Here is a 19711-nt window from a genome sequence, read left to right as displayed (position 1 = left end):
CCATGGAACTACTCCAAAGAGTCTGCAAGTTCAATTTTTCTGACAAAAATAGGCACCAGCAATACTGTGGAAATCGTTTGTCAAACGAAACCTTATTTTTCCAGCGTGTCATTGAAGCGAGCAGGCATTTCTGTCCCAATCAAATGGTTCTTCGCGGCCGTGACAGGCACCACCTTGAATTTAAACGGAGTCATTCAGATGGACTAGCTTGGCTATTTGTTCATAATTGACGTTTGAGGTAGTAGCAATAACGGTGCATTCTTCAGTATCATCAAGGTGGCCTACAAACAGTACGCAATCGCATTGAAATTTATTCGCGGCATAACTTGCAGGTGCGTCGCACTGTCTCACGATACTGAGAAGTTCAAGATTTTTAATGCTGCATTTTTTTTGAAGAAAAGGTCTTTTTTTTTCAAATTCACATTTCCCTGGTGCCACCAAGTCCGAAAAATCTGTCTGCAACTGTGTAAATTGGTACCAGTTTACAGCATCTATACGTCCGACTTTATGACAAGCTATAGAAACCACTGCTAGAAAATCTTAAACAAACTGAACGAGGGAAATTATTGCTCAAGAAGGACTGATACGTTGATGTACGTGTATGTGTACAATAGAGCAGAACAGAATCAGCAGAGCAAATGCTACAAATCGGCACTAACTCATTCAGATAATAATTGACAAAAGGTCATAACATCCTCCCCCCTCTCGCCCCATTCATTGCTTTCCAACACTTGGCTACTGAGTTGCTAACAATTCATGCCAAAAATGCACATATAAAGGTACAAAAGCGTAATCTCAAATGATCAAACAAAACGTACTATTACAGATCAATTTCACAAGTCGACCTGCTGCATGGGCTTCAAGTTCGGCGACACCTAAAAAAGAAAAGACGAAAAACAAGATAAGTGCAGCTCTATGCAGGCACGTGAAGGCTGCCACACAAGGTGATCATAACTGCACAAATCGCGCAATCTCCTTTCAGCAGCCACATACCTCAAATGGGCAGGCAGTGCTACTGGTAATGTCATCCACCTTGAGCCCATCTGCAATCTCAACCAGTGTGAGGCCTTTCTTCTCGCATACCTCAAAGACACACTGAAAAAGATTAAGGCAGCACAACAGTACATGTGAACCTTCCAGCTTTCGAAATGAACTGGTTCATTTTTCTTGTCCACAGCTACGCAGAGCTAAACATCAAGCTGGAAGCAGCAAAAACTATGTCTACCCTTCCTCACTTACCACACCGTAGACATGCCGAGCAATGCTCTACCTCTGCGTTAATATCACCCATATACATTTTTTAATGTGCATTGAAATATGATTTAATGTGCAAAAGAAATACAGGCGCTGCCACTGTCACGAAATCGGCGCACATTTTCATCAAGCCGGTACGGCGCGAGGCCCGCACGGCGTCGCGTGGAAGGCATGGAGAGAAAAGCCCCCTTCCCCGCGCGGGAGAGCGCGTAGCTTTGTACGCGTTGCCGTGACCCTCTTTCCCATTGCCCGGGGAGGACGGTGGTTCATCGGCCTGGAATGTGCCAGGCCTTTCGACAACTTTCCATGGGACCTGGCCAATGACGACGCGCGGCTCAACGGGAGGAGAAGAGAGCGCTATAACCAGCGAAGCTAAGTGTGTGCGCGCGCTAGCTTTGGCGCGTGTTAACAAAGAGACGCGGCGCGCCCTGTTTAAAGCGACCGCGCCGCTTGTTGAGTCAGTCAGTCAGTTCGTCAGGGTTTTGCGACGTGTTCGCCTGTGCTTCGGCTGGACTCCCGGGGATCACCCGCTGCTGGCAAGCCCACGGACTTTCAAGGGAGCGGCATTCGTCTCGTATGGCGGCCACATCGTGACTCTTGAGGCGTCGGACTGAAACAGTGCCCGGTGAACAATTTGGTGTTTGTTTACGTAACTCTCTCGTGTTTGATCTGTTGTAAAGCCTGTGTTATTGAATCATTCTGTAGTTGCATGCTTAGCGTTTGTATTCTGTGAACCACTCGTCTGTTGTATTTCACGTGATCTTGTGTATTCATTTGTATCGTCTCTTGCTCTACATAAATTGTGTTTTGTTTATTACTTCTGACTCCGATCCTTACTCTGGTTTGAACCGGCGACAGCTGGGCACCAAACGACCACCCCCTTCTGTCACTACTAGGTAGTTGAATTCCGGCTGAGCTTGCCACGCAAGTCGAGGGCATCTCCTTTGCGACCGGAACAGCTACCCCCACTCACTCTAAGGGTGTCTGGGAGTGTGCGCACCGTTAAGGGCGCATCGTTAATAATAATTCCCCCTAATTATTAACGGGTGACAGCCACTCACAGTTCATTAGCAATAGGCTAATGGAAACAAAGAGGTTGAGGTCAAATGGTTCACAACTGAGTATGCCTCACACACCAAATGCAATGGATGAATACAACCAAAGCGTCAACAAAGAAATGTTCCAATCCGTTCTTCAAAAGACAATATAAAAAAGAAAAACGATAATCTAAAGGCACACTCGCATATTACAAGCATTTGGCATAAAGAGTGAAATTTGTTACAGCCTGCATCTTTGATGAACCCACCACACTGGAACAACCACAATGTTGTACAAGATATTAAAAGATGGCGAGATGGGCACCACACTATTCGGACACCAGAAGGTTATTCCACACCAATGGCACCCTCAGTGCTGTTTTCTGCTGTAACGTGAACTGCAGCAGCAGATTTGGCTTGCTTTAGATGATGAATGCTTTAGTGTGAGTGCACATAAGTTTGTATAAAGGCACCAGCAAAGCACCCCCTGAACTTTTCCTTCCTCATGCATAACAGCATACACTTGTTAGCAGTTTGTTAAAACAGGCACAAAATTAATCACACCGGCTGCTCAACCTCATCGCTACCTAGTAAAATGACTCGCACAAATGTGCTCTATTCTTGGTGCCAACTATCGCTGACCTATGCAGCGCATTTACATTTCTCTGTGATGCACTCTCACACATGCATCTATCTCCTCCCCCCTTTCAGTGCCATCTCTGCTCTGATGAGAGCGAATACCTGCTTAAACTCCTAGGTGTCAAGTACAGCTTCAGTTTATAAATGTAGTTTCTCTCGGGAATTTCCGTTTCACATTTGCTGCGTTTTGCATTTTATATTGTTAAATGCCACCTGCAAATGCAAGCAATATTTTCTGCAACCTGGAGCACAGCGATGGTGAGCTTAATCAAACTGCGACGATGACGTAAGGCAAACTAGAGTGCATTCGATGCGATCCTGGCTACATCTTAATCATCACACTATTCCTTTTATTCAAACACAGTAAAAGATGCCATAATGGCCCTCGGATGTTTGTACCTTTCAGAAAATCAAATGAACATCAGTGAATGTGCCTCAGTCCCCAAGGCAACAGCTGCAAATGCAAATGACACACAATTTCACAACAGTGTAGTCAAGGTTCATAATGTTTCCATTTCCATGGTGCAAAAGTGCACACAGCATCTCAGGCTTACTTTCTTACTTACTTTCTTCTCTCAAAGTAATGCATATTTTCGTCAATTTTTATCTCTATCACACATTAGACAACACAGGTCAAAGGATCGCATAAAAAATGATAACACCAGAGAAAACAGTGCATATGAGATAGAGAAGCGGATTCACGAAGGAAGGTCACACTTTTTCCCTCTATATTTTCCACAGAAGCAGACAATGCAAGTCCTTTACCTTTTGCGACACTACACTGCGCCTAAATATACCTTCCCCACACACCTTGCCTCTGATATTCCAGGTTCTGTTGGCTTGCCAAGGGCATCACTTCCAAGCTCATCACAAACAGCTCAAATAAAAGCACCTGCGCAGAGGAAGTTTGCGAGAGGTACCTTTTCAGTGATAATGAGGTCAACGCAGCGTTCCCCCGTGAGAGGTAATGTGCACTCCTTCTTGATCTTGGGCTTGCCACCCTTGGCCACATGCTCCATTGTGACAACAATTCTAGTGCCAGCTGCTTTGCTCGACACCAGGTCCATAGCACCTCCCATGCCCTTCACCATTTTCCCCTGCAGTTCAGACGTTCGTCACCATGAAACATTACAGGAACCGGTCTTGCGTGGCACATTACAATGAGAAACCGACACCAAACATCACCGAGTCCCACATTTTCCTTCAATGACAATGCACATAATTTCAAGGATGTATGGTCTGGAAAGGCATCTCAACTTAGTATGACAGCAAGACTATTTTATGGGACAACTATGGGGCCACGCAGACGTGGGACTACAAATATGCAGAACAAAACACGCTTCACACACCCAGGATCAGAGACTTTTCTAGGTTTTGTTTACAATACTAAACAAAACAGCTTTTATTTTTTTCAACCTTACCGTCTTGCGTGAGGTGGAAAGCTTGACCACATCATGAAACAATGAATACCACACAAGACATTCTGAACAATGTAAGAGCCTAACAAATCTCACTTCCAGGCCTAGTAGGCAAATATAGTTAACAAATATGTCAATAATATAGTAATCTACAGTGATATATAAAAAATTAGAGGTCACTACAGAAACTACATTGGGAGAATGCGAAAGCAGTACTGCTGCCATGCTGTTTTCGGTATTTTTACTTTCTTACCTTTTAATGTGTTTATTGTATGTTAGTTTATTTTTTATTTCTTTATTTTTGTTTTATTTTACTTCTGTTTTATTTACACTTACTGCTATCATTAATTATCATCATTGCTAATTATCATTTTTACCATAATCTACAAATTAGTAACTGGTTTAGAAGAAAGGAAAGGCACAGCATCTGTCACACTTTCTCTGTGGACACCTAAACTGCAGCCATAAGGGAAAGTAATACTACTACACTGCACTAAGCCTTGTGGCTTCACTTATTGCATCCATGGTTTGGCCACACCAACACTGGCGAAAGCCTTAATATGTCTAGTACAATGTGACAGACGTTCACGACATCAGTGATGTGCTGGCCAAGCGTTTCTGCGAACTTCTCGCGACACGTACAGCACGACATGAGACCACACCTCAGTGCGCCACCGCATGCTGCTCCCTGAACATATAGAGCTCACAGATCACAGAGTCAACGATATGCAAGCTGTGCATACCCACCACTGCCAAATGTTCACGGTGCAGAGCACAGCTGGCACATCTGTGATTGGTGGGCTGCGTGCCACCAGAACCTTAAAGCGGCGTACAAAGTTCTACTGCTGATTGTGACGCTGCAAGCCACACGCTGCCACAAACTATACTTGCAGTGGGTACAGCATGGCTGGCTATTGCAAAGTCAACAATGTGCAGGCAGTGTGTAGTGCTCAAGTCTGCGATCGCAGTTTGCAATTTCGTATCATCCATAGTGGTGCGGGAGACCATTTCTGAAATTCTGCACATTGTACACAATGCACTTTAACTGTGAAACTTTACAAATTCGTCTATTCTCAAAATTCTTACTGACCGTAATTCATATCACCGAGATACTACTGTATTTTCTTCAAAATTTTTGGCAAATAAGATTTATTTCGCACACCTGCCTCATTGAGACATTGCTGAGAAAAGTAGGGAAGGCGCAGGAATTCTTTTAGATTTTTCGAATTTAAGCACCTTCCCATCACTTTGGGTACTGCGATAGTGAAAAAAAAGGGGGGCACTTAAAATCAGAGTAAATATGGTACTTCTTTCCATTAAGATACTTAGACAAGAGGATAAGCCAAAGCAAATGTGCACGTGCTAATGTGTGCATGCATTCGTATACTCTTAACACTATGCTTAACATTATAGAGCAGCTCACCGGGATCATCCAGTTAGCAAGGTCACCATATTGTGAAACCTCCATGGCACCAAGCATCGTAAGGTCTATGTGGCCCCTGAAAGTAAACAAGCAGTGCGAGCACATATGCTTAGTTGATGCAGTCCACTTGAGGATCCTTTACCAGCAACATCCTATTTCTCAGCAGGGTACGCACAACCTCTACAGCACTTCCACCTCTTACCACCACTGCCTTACAAAGTTGACAGACACATGCCCTCAATACATGCAGACACAGCCCGACTGACACGACGGTGCATAACCAGAAGTTAAGAACCTAAAACTGAATTTTCCTATACTTTTTCAAAGCTGTAACCGCCAAATAAAATTCATTTCCAACTCTCATTTCCCAAGGGGCTACTCATCTTTATGCATCGGAGCAACCGAAGCGAAATGCCACAACATGAATTTAAGATCTGGTATGGCAGTGTGCTGTATGGGGTTTAATGTCCCAAAGTGACAATAACGTTGATGGTCACCTCAGTAGAAGGCTCCAGGGATTTTGACAACCTGGGATTCCTTAACATCAACTGACACCACTCGGTACATACATGGACGCAATGCATTTCGCCTCTATCAAAATGTCACCATAATCAATTTTCTTCCACTTTTATTAGCACAATGCACTAATTTGTACTAATAATGTACTAACGATAATTACATACTTTTGCATACAAAACTTGAGCAGAAAAGAAAATATGGTACATTGCATCATGGAACTCAGTTCATAAAAAAAAGGACAGTGCTCCTTAAAGACAAGAAGACAAGTGGCACTGTCAGACACTAAAAGACCATTCTTAAGAAAGCATGGCATCAAGGTAGAAAAAAAGCCTTAAAACTAAAAAAATATGGCATATTTTGCTACCTAAGGCATGTTAAGCTATTCTCCCTTAACCCCTTCAGTGTCAAATTTTCCGGAAATGGTGCACCCATACAGTTGGCTCTTTTCTAGCTCAGCTAATGAACATGACAATTTATTTTTGGTTACACATGACAGGCAAATGCAAATGCATATTTTGGTGTGCTCCAAGCATTGCTAATGGATAACTAGTGAAAAAGAGAAACACATGAAAAAAGACCCCTGCCTTCAGTACTTCCAGAGTACAGTCGAGCTTGAAACATAGGTACAAGCAAAACCCTTTGTCACACTACACATGTATTTTTTCTTTTCAGGCTGAAATTCAGACTTAGAAGAGCTGAAGCTTTAGTTTGCAGATGCATACAATCAGACCTGTGCACAAATGAACTGCGGACAAATTGCACACAAAGAGAAAGCAGTTTCACTGGCTCATACCAACATAATAAACACAGCGATATTTGACAGAATGAAAAAAGGAAGCCATAGAAAAGCAAAGCAACAGTCTTCGCTTGCTGCTGAGAGTGGTGGGTGAGACTTTGGAGTTTTGGAGAGACAGCATGTACAGGTAATAACACCAAGAGGTAGCTGCACGTGCCCTGAACTTGACACGATGTAGCCAACAAGGTGAGAGAATAACGAAACAAAGACTTTTACAAAGTTATGACAGATGGCAGAACAACCCTCACGACTGGTTAAACAAGGAACTGCAACTCCTTTCTAAAGTTGCACATGTGTGGAGCAAGTGCCTACCAACCATGCCCCCTGGGAGTATGGAGGCGTGCAATTTCTCCGGGATATCTACAACCTACACAGGTAAGACAAGAACGAGATGATAACACAAGCTTCAGCAAAGGTAAGACAGGTGGAGGCCCCATACAGAGCATGACTGCTTTGTGTTCTGCTGCGCATTTTAAAATGCAGAGCAGAGAACATTTAGGTATGTAGGTGACATTGAAAGGGTTAGGCCTGTTTCTACCTTTACTAGGAAAAGCAGTGAACAACACGTTACGTATGATTTAAAGTCATTGTTACAGAGTCCCCAGGAAAAATTGTAATACTAGTAATCTGCTGCCATATAACTGCAAATGTAAAAGCAATAAATTGCAAATTCTTTACCCTCGAATCATTGCGAATGACTCATCACTGCCAAAATATGAAGCCCCCGGCAGTGCAGTGACTGTCTCCTTCCCAGCATTGATCAAGTCCGCATCCACCTCTTCTTCTGTGGGATATGGACCCTGAAGAAGAAATGTTCGAGTGATCTCTTATTATGAACACTACTAACGACAATGCATAAGTTTTACAAATAAAAATTTAAGGCCGGGATTCTATGAATAGTGAATAAATTTGTGTTTATGCCTCTATAAGAACAGGCGATTCTTCTTTCTAATTGTTATGCAAGCTTCACCCAGAGTAAGTTATATTTAAAGCACGAAATGCAGGAGCACATATGCCTTGAAATGAAAAAGATATCAAAGTAGGTCTAGTGCAGATTCAATGCACTCCCAACCAAGCACTGGCACACATTCAGCACTTCGTCTCTGCCTTCCAGTCAGTGATGACAATGGCTCAGTTAAATGCTGAGGGTAACTTGAAAATCCAAGAGACACGAAAATTAGGACGAAGGTCCACTGCCATCAAGCACAGCGTGCAGAATGGTGGACCCTAAAAGGTATGATGGGCTCCAAACAACTCAAGAGGTTTACCGGTAACATATCACCATTAATATCTCGAATTCTTGGGAGATGAAAGTAAATGTTAATGGGAGGACTATCAATTAAACACAACCAATTATTTATACATACTTTCCGATTACAAACACCCACTACTCACTCCAATGTTCGCCCTACATTTCCTGCTTCGAAAATTTCCATACCTGATATCAGCTGGAGGCAAGAAGGAGTACACCAGCTAGAAGGCCAATATCAACGATCCATACAAAATGCTTTTTTTTTTTGAAATATTTTAAAAAGTGAATGGCCATCAAAAATTTTACTACGAAAGACTTAATTTTCGTGAAGACCTAATTTTCGCACTTTTTTTTAACAGCACCCAGCTCGCTTCTAACTGGCCCCGCAAGCAATTTCGCTAAAATTAACACAAAATTTCTCCTCAGATTGGTGTACTGTTTCCAGCTGCAACTATAAGTAGAAAATGTGCCAACTTGAGAGGGCACACTCACTGGCATAAAAAAATGTGTACTGTCAATTCAAGCTCTCTTATCTCATTTCAGGTGACTCATTCAGTAAGAGAGAAATGTTTCTTCTAGGTAGTTTCTTTGCTTCATTCTGGGAAATGTTTAGAAGCCACTGACAAGCACCAAACCTGTCAAGAGCTTTTGACTGCACTTGTGAATTTTACTGCACTGAGTGTGACGAGCTAACGAAAGAGATTTCTAGACCCTGGCTGAACCTGTGGAATTTCACAGGCATTCGAGCTACCTCCAAAAATTATTTTTCTTTCATGGGACAGCGCTAGGAGTGTCAGAAAGACAAAAAAAATTGTCGTGATTTAGCTCTGCTTAACCCTAGTTGAATTGCGAAAGCAATGATGGAAGTTTCTTTTGCCTGCTACATTATTCCCTTATCACGCCCTATCAGTGTAAGGTGCGGCATTATTGGGGACACTTCAGCTCGTCCTTTATGTGTATGGCGCAAAAGCGTAAGCTACCAGCCCCCATATAAAGTCACGCTTCAGCCAAGCTGTATGGACGTGCCTGCGTGTCGTAAGGGTACCGAGAATGCAAACGGTTCTAGCAGGCTGATTCTGATATCACCCTCCCATATGAAAGGGGGGACCCCAGTTGGCTGCTTCTGCCCATGGTATAGGGGTAACGTCAATTCAAATGTCATGGCAAGCTAACCGTAGCTACGCCTCTTCACGGTGTAGCTGCAGCCACCCGAAGTCTCGCTTTGGCCGTTGGAGTATTGCTTTCACAATAAAAACTGTCTGGCAACAGTGTCTGTGTGAAGCTAAGCATAGCAGGTGGTGTTTAGAAGCACTTCTCTCTTTTCAACCAGCAGCTGCCACAGTGGCAGGCAGTCAAGGTGCAAACCCTTCTGCATTGTGGGAAGCATCTGTGTGCAGCCTCGCTCTGAAAGTGGTCTAAGGTGCATAGAAGAGAAGCAATTGCAGACAAAAATGAAATAAGAATAGAACCGCAATCGGATTCGAGTAAGAATCGGAATATTCTTGAGAGTGAAAGAAAAATGTTACCATTTCTCATACATCTTTTTATTTTTTGAACAACAGAAATTGCTTCCATGCTAGAGGCTGCAAAAGTGGGGCAAAAAAAAGCGCTGTGCAGTCGCGAGCAAAAAAATATTAGCACAAATGACTGTTGTCCACAGCTGTGATACCACACCATGTGGCGCTACGATTCACGGACGGCAGTTCCCATTTTTGTAGTACAAGAGTGGGTAGGGACAGCAGGAAGTAACCTTTATCAAGCATGAAACCGCCTGGGTGTCAAAGTGCCGGCCTTACGCAACTGTGCCTGCAGCATTTCTTTTTATCTCAATCATCATGAAAAACAACGGCTACGTTTGTTACGTTTATGTCAGAAAAAAATTAGGTTGGTTGGTTGGTTTGTGGGGTTTAACGTCCCAAAGCAACTCAGGCTATGAGAGACGCCGTAGTGGAGGACTCCGGAAATTTCGACCACCTGGGGTTCTTTAACGTGCGCTGACATCGCACAGCACATGGACGCCTTTGCTTTTCGCCCCCACCGAAAAGCTGCCGCCGAGGCCGGGATTCGATCCCGCGTCCTTGGGAACAGTAGTCGAGCGTCATAACCACTGCGCCACCCCGGCGGGGAGAAAAAAATTAATTTTACTGGCCCATGAAAACTCACCAAACTCCCCCAATACTGAATAATGGGAACGGCCCGGCACTCTAGTTATCTGCTTCTTCGTCAACTGCAGCACCACACGTCATTCTGGTGATCCGGTGATCCGTCACGTGTGCTAAACTTTTTTACTCGCGACTATGCCACATTTCCTGCCTCCGAAGTACTCGAAAGCCTGCACACCTAACTAGGAAGATAGTACTGAGGGGCCTGCCAATACGTACTACTTCATAAAATTTAGTGCCTTAAAATATTCCTCAGCTGAAATTTCACCCGCATTTATAAGTTGTTTAGGTGCAGGATATGAAACGCGGAAATCTATCCACCTTATATAAAAGGTCCGCACTTACAACACCAAGGATTCCATTTTCACTGTGCAGCACAACGTGGACTCCTCTGGGAATGTAGTTGCTCGCAAGCACAGGGATGCCAATGCCAAGGTTGACTTGATGAGGTAGAAGTTAAGGGCTTGTATCCTCACGCAAAATGTCATTGCAAATGCCGTGGTGAGATGGCTAAATTGAAGAATATACCACAAAAATTTGACATGCCCACTGCCACGAAATGCCCGTAAGCAGACAGACTATCAAATGGTGTCTTGGTATAGGAATCCTATCTATACCAAAAGCAGACAGGACTGGTCAATCCGGTGCTAGAAGGATACCATACATGCCGTCCTGGAATTCCAATGCCGCCCTTCGAATGATGCGACTTCTCATATCGTCTTTTCCGCCAGCACCCTGTGCTTTCTCTCTCAGTTTTCTTTTCTGGATAACAGTGAACACAGCATGAACAACACTTAGCATCTTGACTACAGTACACAGGTAAACAAAATGGCAGCTGCTTTATGAATGCTTCCTGTCGCAGATGGATTATCAGCACAAGTTAGAGACCACTTGATCATGCAATCTGACTCATTTGCCAGCAACGGTTAGTAAAGCACAGACATGGCTCTCTTCTGCATCCACATGTCCATTTTTTGGAGCGTCAGCGCTTCACTGCTCACATTCATCACGGTCATTCTAGGCTTCAATTTGACCTTGAACTACAGGTGATGCTAGGCATGAACCCCACCCACCAGCTGCCATAGAGAGGAGTGGAGAAGGTAGTCTAGGGAGCCTCCACATGAACGCTGTTCTTAGGGTGGTGCAAAGGAAACGAACACTTAATTTTGTGGACACCAGAACCTCGCCATAAGAGAAGGGAGGAAGCAGGGAGCGAACGAGAGAGAGAGAGAAAGAGCTGCTATAGTGGAGGGCTCTGCAATAATTTTGATCTATTGGAGATCTTTAACCTGCCCTGACATCCTGTCGTCAGCACCCGCGTTCGAACTAAGGAGCCTCCATACAAACGCCGTTCTTATGGTGACGCCAAATCAAATAGGAGTGGTGCACGTGGGTGCCAAATTTGGTGGTCCAGCTGCACTGTGCGGAGTGTGGCCGCTAAATTTAGCGGGCCACTGCCATTTTCCAGAGCCCTCCACTATGGCAGCTCTTTCTTTCCCTCCTTCCTCCTTTCCCTTACGGTGTGGTTCAGGTGTCCAAGAAGTGTGAAGAATACTGTGCTTTCTTTTCTTCTAGAGCAATTTACCACTTTGATAATAGGCATAGAAACCGTGGCATACTACAGTGATCACAACGCTCTACTCATAATCATTACAGCGTGGAAGAAATCAAGGAAATCACTGAAACCAGCCTTGACCGTTATATCAACAGAGCTATTTGGCGTTCGGTTAAGCAGTGTTAAACCTTTCTAGTTTTTGTGGCTTTAAACTGTACTTGTACTCCAAAAGATGGAATGATAACTACTCCTCTCAAAAGTTGATAATATTGTAATGAAGATACGATGCTTCTGGCTAAAAGTGAAACCCGAAGCAAAAAAACTGCAGCAAGCAGTGCAAGTGCTGTATGACTAAAGGTAAAAAATGATCTGGTAAGAAATACCTCAATTCTCTTTTCAAAGCTCTTGCCTTGGTAGATAGCATCCACATATATACTTGGAATGTGAATGTGGTCAGGGGGCAGGGCACCGACCTCACAAACTTCTTCAACCTGGTTGGAAGGAAAGAAGCAGAAGAAGAAGCGTGTTTCTTCAAGTTTTGTTATGTACAGAGAACAATTGATCTCAAGTGCCTGCCATGGATACATCTGAACCACTTTGCAGTAGAACAAAAGAAGGAATATTAGTCAGAAAGGGACTGACCTCTGCTATTGTGTACTTTGCTGCCTTGCACATAACTGGATTAAAGTTTGACGCTGTTTTCCTAAGAGGAAAGAACATGAAAGCTGCATAAATGGGAATAAGAAAGAAGGCAAACGACAGTAAAGAAGGCCAATGAAACACTGGAAAAGCAATAACAAAAAGCTTTTAAAATTACTGTGAGAGCTGCCCAGATATCTCTGTCTAAGCCAGCTCTTGTCCCAATATAACCTCGAATAACTACATAGCAATAAGACATCATTCGTATGTTCATACCTGCATTTATCCCACACCCTCAATGCCTTGCCAAAAGTGAAAAAACAGCAAGCAAAGCAGTTGTTAGCTGGCCCAATTAGCTCATATGGCCATAGACGGTACATCCTATAAAAGAAGCACTTTATAGGACATACCACAGGCCTTGACTTTATAGGACATGACACAGGCCTTCATTTCATGTAATGGTGAGGCGATAGCCAAAAGGGATATGGAGAGATTTCAATTAAATCTTTTTACACTAATGAAAATGGACTACACAGACAACACGTGACCATGCTAGTAACAGACAATTAGGTCCAAATCCATAACACAGCGCTTCAAGCAAAATAATTCTACAATGAAAATGAAGAACAACTGCGCATATATTTTTTAGAAACCTCGCTGTTATGTTATTTTTATGTAATGCAGAGATAATAATCTGAGAGAACGCATGATTCAAACTGCCAAATTTTTAAAAATGTGGCTGTTGAACGAAGTACGCTTTTACTTCCCACACTTTCACTTCATCAAAATGCTGATTAGCTTTGCTTGGAACAAGGTCTGTGCGTCTCCTTTCTAATGCCCATAGAATCCAAGCAGTTCCACTGTCTTTAGCAAAGAGCGAAATTTCAGCACATCCAATCCACTGATGACAATGGTCAAAGCTATCAGGATCTCGTCTGCATTGTTCTTGGATGCTGCGACCCTTGCAGTAGCGTCGTCTGAGGAAACCAACACAGCGCTCTACAGTGTTCTTGCTCTTCAAGCTGCGTTCCTAAGACTCAGGTGCATACACAACCTGACCTGCTGGTTTGTACTTACCTAAACACAATGTTGCCAGCTTTATCTGCCTTCCATGCTTTAACAAGGGCAAAATCTCCCGTGATTGCATGCTCCATTATGTAATTCTTGCCATTAAATACTTGATGCTGAGAAGCAAAGCACAATGCATTTTGTTAACACTGAACAGAGTCACAGTTTTCACATTTTACACTCACAGCATGAAAGTTAAAATGAATGTAGTTTCACAGAAATCTGCAGTCTGTCAGTGGATCAGGGATGTTGCTTTGCAGTCATCCAAATAAATATGCTTCACTTCCAAAACAGTGTAGACATACACCATAACAGGTTGCATATTCAAGTAACACATGTGCAAATAACAAATAAAGCCCTTTAAGAGGGACTTCAATCAAGCACTGAAACCTTGAGCACATACTGTGAGATAATATAGCATGCATAAATACTCCCTTGCTGTCTTTCTTTGTTTTTTGCAAAGCAGAAATTAATAACACGTGTACAATCTACATAATTGCATGTGTTTAACCATCTATAACTAACATTTTCAGTGCAAATAAGCTGACCTTTTCATTGGAAATATTTGTGGTACCTTATTCAGATGCATTTATTCCACCTCTCAGAGCACAAATATTGCCTAATGTTTCTATGTCTGGCATGCTTTGAGTCTCTCTCCTTCCTCATCCCCAAACTTTTTTCTGGAGCAAGGAGGATTCGTTGCTCCGTCTTCAGGAGGAGGCTACAAGACTATTTTCCTATTTTCTGTATGCTTATATATTCTCACACTAAATAATGGCAACGCAATAGTAGCAAATAGTTTCAGTGCTGACGGGCACTAGCCTTTCTTCAAAAAGAGCACTAACACAAAATTTCAGTCAAGGTACCCAACGCTGTTTTGTTTCACTGCATTTAATAACACCTTTGAACCAGCATTAACAGAGCACCTGATTAATAACATATTTTAGTTCGGTTTTATAGTTAGGTGGTAGGCAGCTGAACAGTGCAGCTTCTCATGCCAATAAACTTCATTACAAAATCATCTGATACACAGCACGCTGCCTACAAAGTTGTGTCACATACAGCAAAGGGTACTAATGTCAGGGATTCTGCCCCTAACAAGCTATCTGATGCTTATATTGCTGATATTGCTTGTAAATAAATGGTGCGACAAATAACACATCACATGAGGTGACATTTTCCAATTACCGCCTCAAAGGCTAGTCATGAATGCCAAGAAAACTGAACCTGAAAATTTTGCATAGGTTTCACTTGTACGCAGTTACGTAGGTGGTACCTATCTGTATATCGTATTGTGCCTTTATTTGGTATCATGCCTTTATTTGGCCCGATACTATTGAATCAATATTAAAGACAACCTTTTCCTGGCCTCATGTTAAGACCGAAGAATTTCAGTCAATACTTTGCTCTGTGAGTTGACATCTCTCCTGCTCAGCTCCCTGCTTAATTTTCTAGCCTCGATGCAAGTGGCAATCTATAGCATCTCTACAAAGTTTGCAGGACAGTTAAATTTCAGCAGAACATTTAAGTAGCTTCCATCACATAAGCGAAGAAAAACAATCAATTATACACTGCAAATGCACGTGCAAGGGTCAAAGATGGGCTGACTCACTCACCACTCTGGGCTCACTCTTGATGGCCACATTGCCATTTGAGTCGTATCTAATAGGTGCTCCACCCTTGTGGATGAGCGTGCCATACGCAGTCGGTGTGAAAAAAGCTGGTATGCCAGCTCCACCAGCCCGAAGCCTTTCGGCCAGAGTTCCCTGGGTGATTAAGAGAATTCATTATTCCTGCCCAACAGTTACACAAAGCTAGAATTATATAACTGACAATAACAACAGCAAGTGCGCACGGCAATATGCATATGTTCCACAACTCTCAAAGTGGAAAAAAAAAGCTGCTAAGCTTACCTGCGGTACAAATTCGAGTTCAAGCTCCCCAGACAGGTACTGTCGCTCAAACTCTGCATTTTCTCCTACATACGAGGAGATCATCCGTTTGACCTAAAGGTAAGAAAATAAATACCATTTGAAGGCAGTTCAACTTACAGACCCTCTATGGGTGTGCATTCAAATATAAGAAAAAGGCAACAGTAACGGCAATGCAACCAGCTGGGTTCTGACTTATTGCAGGTGGCCGAAATTACTCCGTAGCCCTCTACTATGGCTCCTCTTTCTTTCTTTCCGCTTTCACTCCCACCTTCCTCCCTTCCCTTACAGCATGGTTCAAGTGTCCACGAAAACAAGTGTGATAGACTGCGCCTTTCCATTCATGTGAACCAATTATTATTATATTCTCAGCCCGCACTGAACGATATAATCCAGAAATGCAAAAGGCAATCTGGAACATGTTAAAGCTGCACGTAAATGCTGAAAATGAAAAACAGTATTAGAGAAAGAGAGAACAACACTCCATTGAATTATAGTCTCAAGGTATCGCATGTATATAAATCTCATAAAAATGTGCAGATGTATGCAACCTTTTACACTGACCACTGCATGCATGATGAACATTACGAGATCGCCGATTCTTGGTTAAGGTTTAGTGTATATTTTTTGTGCCACCTTCACATTGAATGCAAAAAAAAAACACTGAAATAGGTATGATGTGTTCAGTTTAACACCCCAAAGTAACTCAAGCTATAAGGAACACCACACTAGAGGGCTCTGGTTTAATTTAGACCACTCAAGGACCATTAACATGCACTATCATCGCACAGCACATGGGCACTTTTTGTGTTTTGCCAGGATTGCATAAAGGATGAGGTGTAAAAATGCTGTAAAAATTTCCTAATATAACATAAAACTCAAGGGTTTAAAACAGCTCATTTCAGTGACATGTTTTCTCCTTACAATGAACCATATGCTATCAGAAATCACTATGTGACATATGCCTATTACTGCTAAGCAATTTAGAACTGGATATCTTATCTCAAGCTGTTTCAATTTTGATTTCATCAAACAAATAATAGTGTGATGTGCAAGACATGTTTAGGTCATATGAAGCACAAAAAAGAAGTGCAATACAGCCCCTTGTAGGTTGTTTGCAGAGATTCCACTTACTGGCTTAAGTGTTGCAACGAATTGAAACAATATACCAGCAAATTACAATGCAGTTTTCTTTATAGCACACATGCCTTAAACGCCTTACGTTGCACCTATCAAATGGTTGACAAAACCGAAACTAAAATAGCATCAGAAAGAAATTCAATTCTATATTATTTAGCGGTCATAGGGGAATACCCCAAGGTGTTCCACACGTACTGCTGTCGAACATACGATCTGAAGAAAAACACTCGAGCAAGAATTTCATGTCTATACTCCACGCTGAGAAAGAGCAAATATATGGCTTCATATAAAGAAGAAAGTAAAAGGAAAATGAACTAAGATTCTTAGCTATACCACTCATTGTCTCATCTATATTTATATGTGAACAGTAATGTATGCAAAAAAAAAAAAAATGGCATCACAAACCCAAGGCTGAGGTAGCATGCAGAAGTTTTTTTTTTTTAACCTTAAACACTGTTCAAACCAAACGGAAGCTATGTTTACCACCGAATGCTCAGTTTGTAAGTTGAAAATTTGCTTGTTTTTTTTTACCCAGTTTCACACCAGCAGCACCTAAAATAATGACGTATTCTTAGTGGCTGCTGAAACCAGATGAGAGCTTTCTTTCGACAGCATGCATCTGGCTGCTTGCCAGGATTCCTGCTGTGTTGCTCGTGGCCAAACGCCGAGTCTCCACACTACACAAGAGGTTCCAAGCCTATCTGCAGCTGATAGTTCATTCACAAGCAGCTCAAGTGGCTTTCTTTGCAGACACTCCGATTAAATTACCATTTTTTTCTTTTTTCCTTACATCAAGAGTTATAAGCAATAGAACGGCTTGACCGATAGCAAGAAGCTACTAAGTTTCAAGCAAAATCAGATATATAATGAATGCACAACAACTATAATAAAACACTAATTTTAAGAATGGAGGATCAAGAGGCTCAAACAGCCATGTAGGGCTTGGGAAAGTGTATCCTTCAAACCTGCCGTGTGTTGAGAAGTATTCCAAGGCCAAAGCCATCCACACCAGCATTGTTGCTGACTACAACGAGGTCCTTGACGTTTGCCTTAGACAGCGCTGCAATCAGGTTCTCGGGAATTCCACAGAGACCAAACCCTGCAAAAGAACAGAGCCCCTGTAATATTTTGGCACTGTACAGCAAAAGATGGAACTTATACAGAAGCCTGAAACAGGACAGTAAATAAATGCCTGCCACACGGTCATGTTTTTCTCTGTTTACTCGACAGTTTGTAATCTGTTTCCACAGCTTATGTAAATTTTGTGGACTTGTGTGCTCGTTTTGCTTAGAACTGTACTACTTGTCACCAGATATGCAAAGTAATTTTGGATCAGGAAAAACTAATTTTTTTTTCATGTTAAAAACATTTGGTTTGCATCTCAAAGTTGGCATGTTCTGTCTGCTCTGTACAAAGCCAGGAGAATGCAACCACTGTAGCCACTATGCAAACTGCAGCGTGGTGCGTGTGCACGTACAGTGCTGGCCACTGGCCATTGCGGCGACCACAAGCGCATTCAGCGCTGCCGACTGGTGTGCAGAAAGTACAGAAGTTTAAAAAAAAAACTAAAAGGAAAATGCGCCGCGGCGAAGTTTTACTTACCTCCAACAAGAAGCTTCGATCCACTTTTGATTTCCTTAATCGCATCCTCAGCAGAGTTGTAGAACTCGGCATTCAGGCTGGACGTCGTACTGATGCTCCTCTGATTGCGCAAGACACAAAAGACTAATTAACTAAGCACGCTAATCTACGCACAAAACGATTATCTCGAAGATCTAGCAACGCGTATACACCAGACTATTAACGAAAATACCGGCGAGCATTCGTTCGCTACCGGAGAGCTTAATTTTGATTCTTTTCCAAACAACCTTTGGTGCTTGTGCCATCGTATTTGTGCAAGAAGTTTCGTGCGCCGTGTCTAAGATGCGCTCACGTGGGAGCATCTCTCGCAACATGCAACCCGAGATGTCAGTAAACAAGACATACCGCAGCCAGCTGCTTTCCCCTGCGGAGCAAAAAGGGAGCGCACACTCTGCTGAGAAATATCCTGGCGGCCATCCCTGATGATGTCGGCCGAATTGAAGCGAACTAATGAAAATTATCAGCTCAGCAAATTAGTACCTTCGCTTATACACATAACAACCACCCTCGCCTAATCCTGCGATCGTCCGACAGAGTTGACGCCCACGCGCACACTGGTGGTACAGTGAACTAGAATTGCTGGAATCTGGTGGAGTTTTTTTTTCTGCCATCTAGATGGCGCGCTCTCAACTTTGACCATTTTTATTTTTTTTTTTTTTTGCCCCCCCAGAGAGAGATGTAGCCTATGCGACGAAAAGCTCGAACAAATCTCTTCAAACATTTACACGCACCAAATCAAATTGAAAAACAAAGCAGCTAAAGCGCTAAAGTGTCAAAAGCGAAACCGAAACAAATTTCACGCGTGCAACGAAAGAGGAGAGAATTCTACTGTTTCTTTTTTGCGGCTTTATGTAGTGGCACGCAAATTTGGCATACAGTTTTCAAATAAATAAAGAGCACTGCAGAACAATAATAATTAGTTCACAGGAAGAGAAAGGCGCAGTACGTCACACTTGCTCTGTGGACACCTGAACCAAACCTGAACCGCGCCGTAAGGGAAGGGAGGAAAGTGGGAATGAAAGTAGAAAGAGGGAAACGGGAGACGTAGTTGAGGGCTACGAAATAATTTCGACCACCTGGGAATCTAACGTGCGCTGACACCGCACAGCACACGAACGCCACCAGCCGCCGTGGTCAGGTTCGAACCCGGGAACTCCGGCACCGTAGTCCGGCTACAAAGTATTCTAGTACACTGTAGTCCGGCGTCTTACCACTGCTGCATTGGAGTGATGCGAAA

The 19711-nt window shown here is 42.8% G+C and overlaps 1 protein-coding gene across 1 annotated transcript; it reads right to left on the bottom strand.

The window, feature by feature from the left end:
- Positions 1 to 489: 489 nt before the first annotated feature.
- SCOT (Succinyl-CoA:3-ketoacid CoA transferase) lies at positions 490 to 19053 on the bottom strand. The gene is made up of 15 exons (XM_084601793.1): positions 18820 to 19053; positions 18436 to 18535; positions 17799 to 17932; positions 15676 to 15768; positions 15379 to 15528; positions 13772 to 13878; positions 12698 to 12758; positions 12439 to 12546; positions 11160 to 11262; positions 10846 to 10940; positions 7765 to 7886; positions 5772 to 5847; positions 3851 to 4027; positions 994 to 1095; positions 490 to 875 (listed from the first exon to the last, which is right to left on the bottom strand). The coding sequence occupies exons 1-15, from the start codon at positions 18889 to 18891 to the stop codon at positions 834 to 836; spliced, it is 1542 nt and encodes a 513-aa protein (XP_084457919.1). The 5' UTR covers positions 18892 to 19053; the 3' UTR covers positions 490 to 833.
- Positions 19054 to 19711: the final 658 nt, after the last annotated feature.

The sequence above is a fragment of the Amblyomma maculatum genome, chromosome 4 (genome assembly GCF_055883805.1).
Source record: "Amblyomma maculatum isolate TAMU_Amacu chromosome 4, ASM5588380v1, whole genome shotgun sequence".
In the NCBI taxonomy this organism is placed as follows: Eukaryota; Metazoa; Arthropoda; class Arachnida; order Ixodida; family Ixodidae; genus Amblyomma; species Amblyomma maculatum.
Note: the sequence above shows the minus strand (reverse complement) of the source record. Positions and strands in the feature narration are given on the sequence as shown.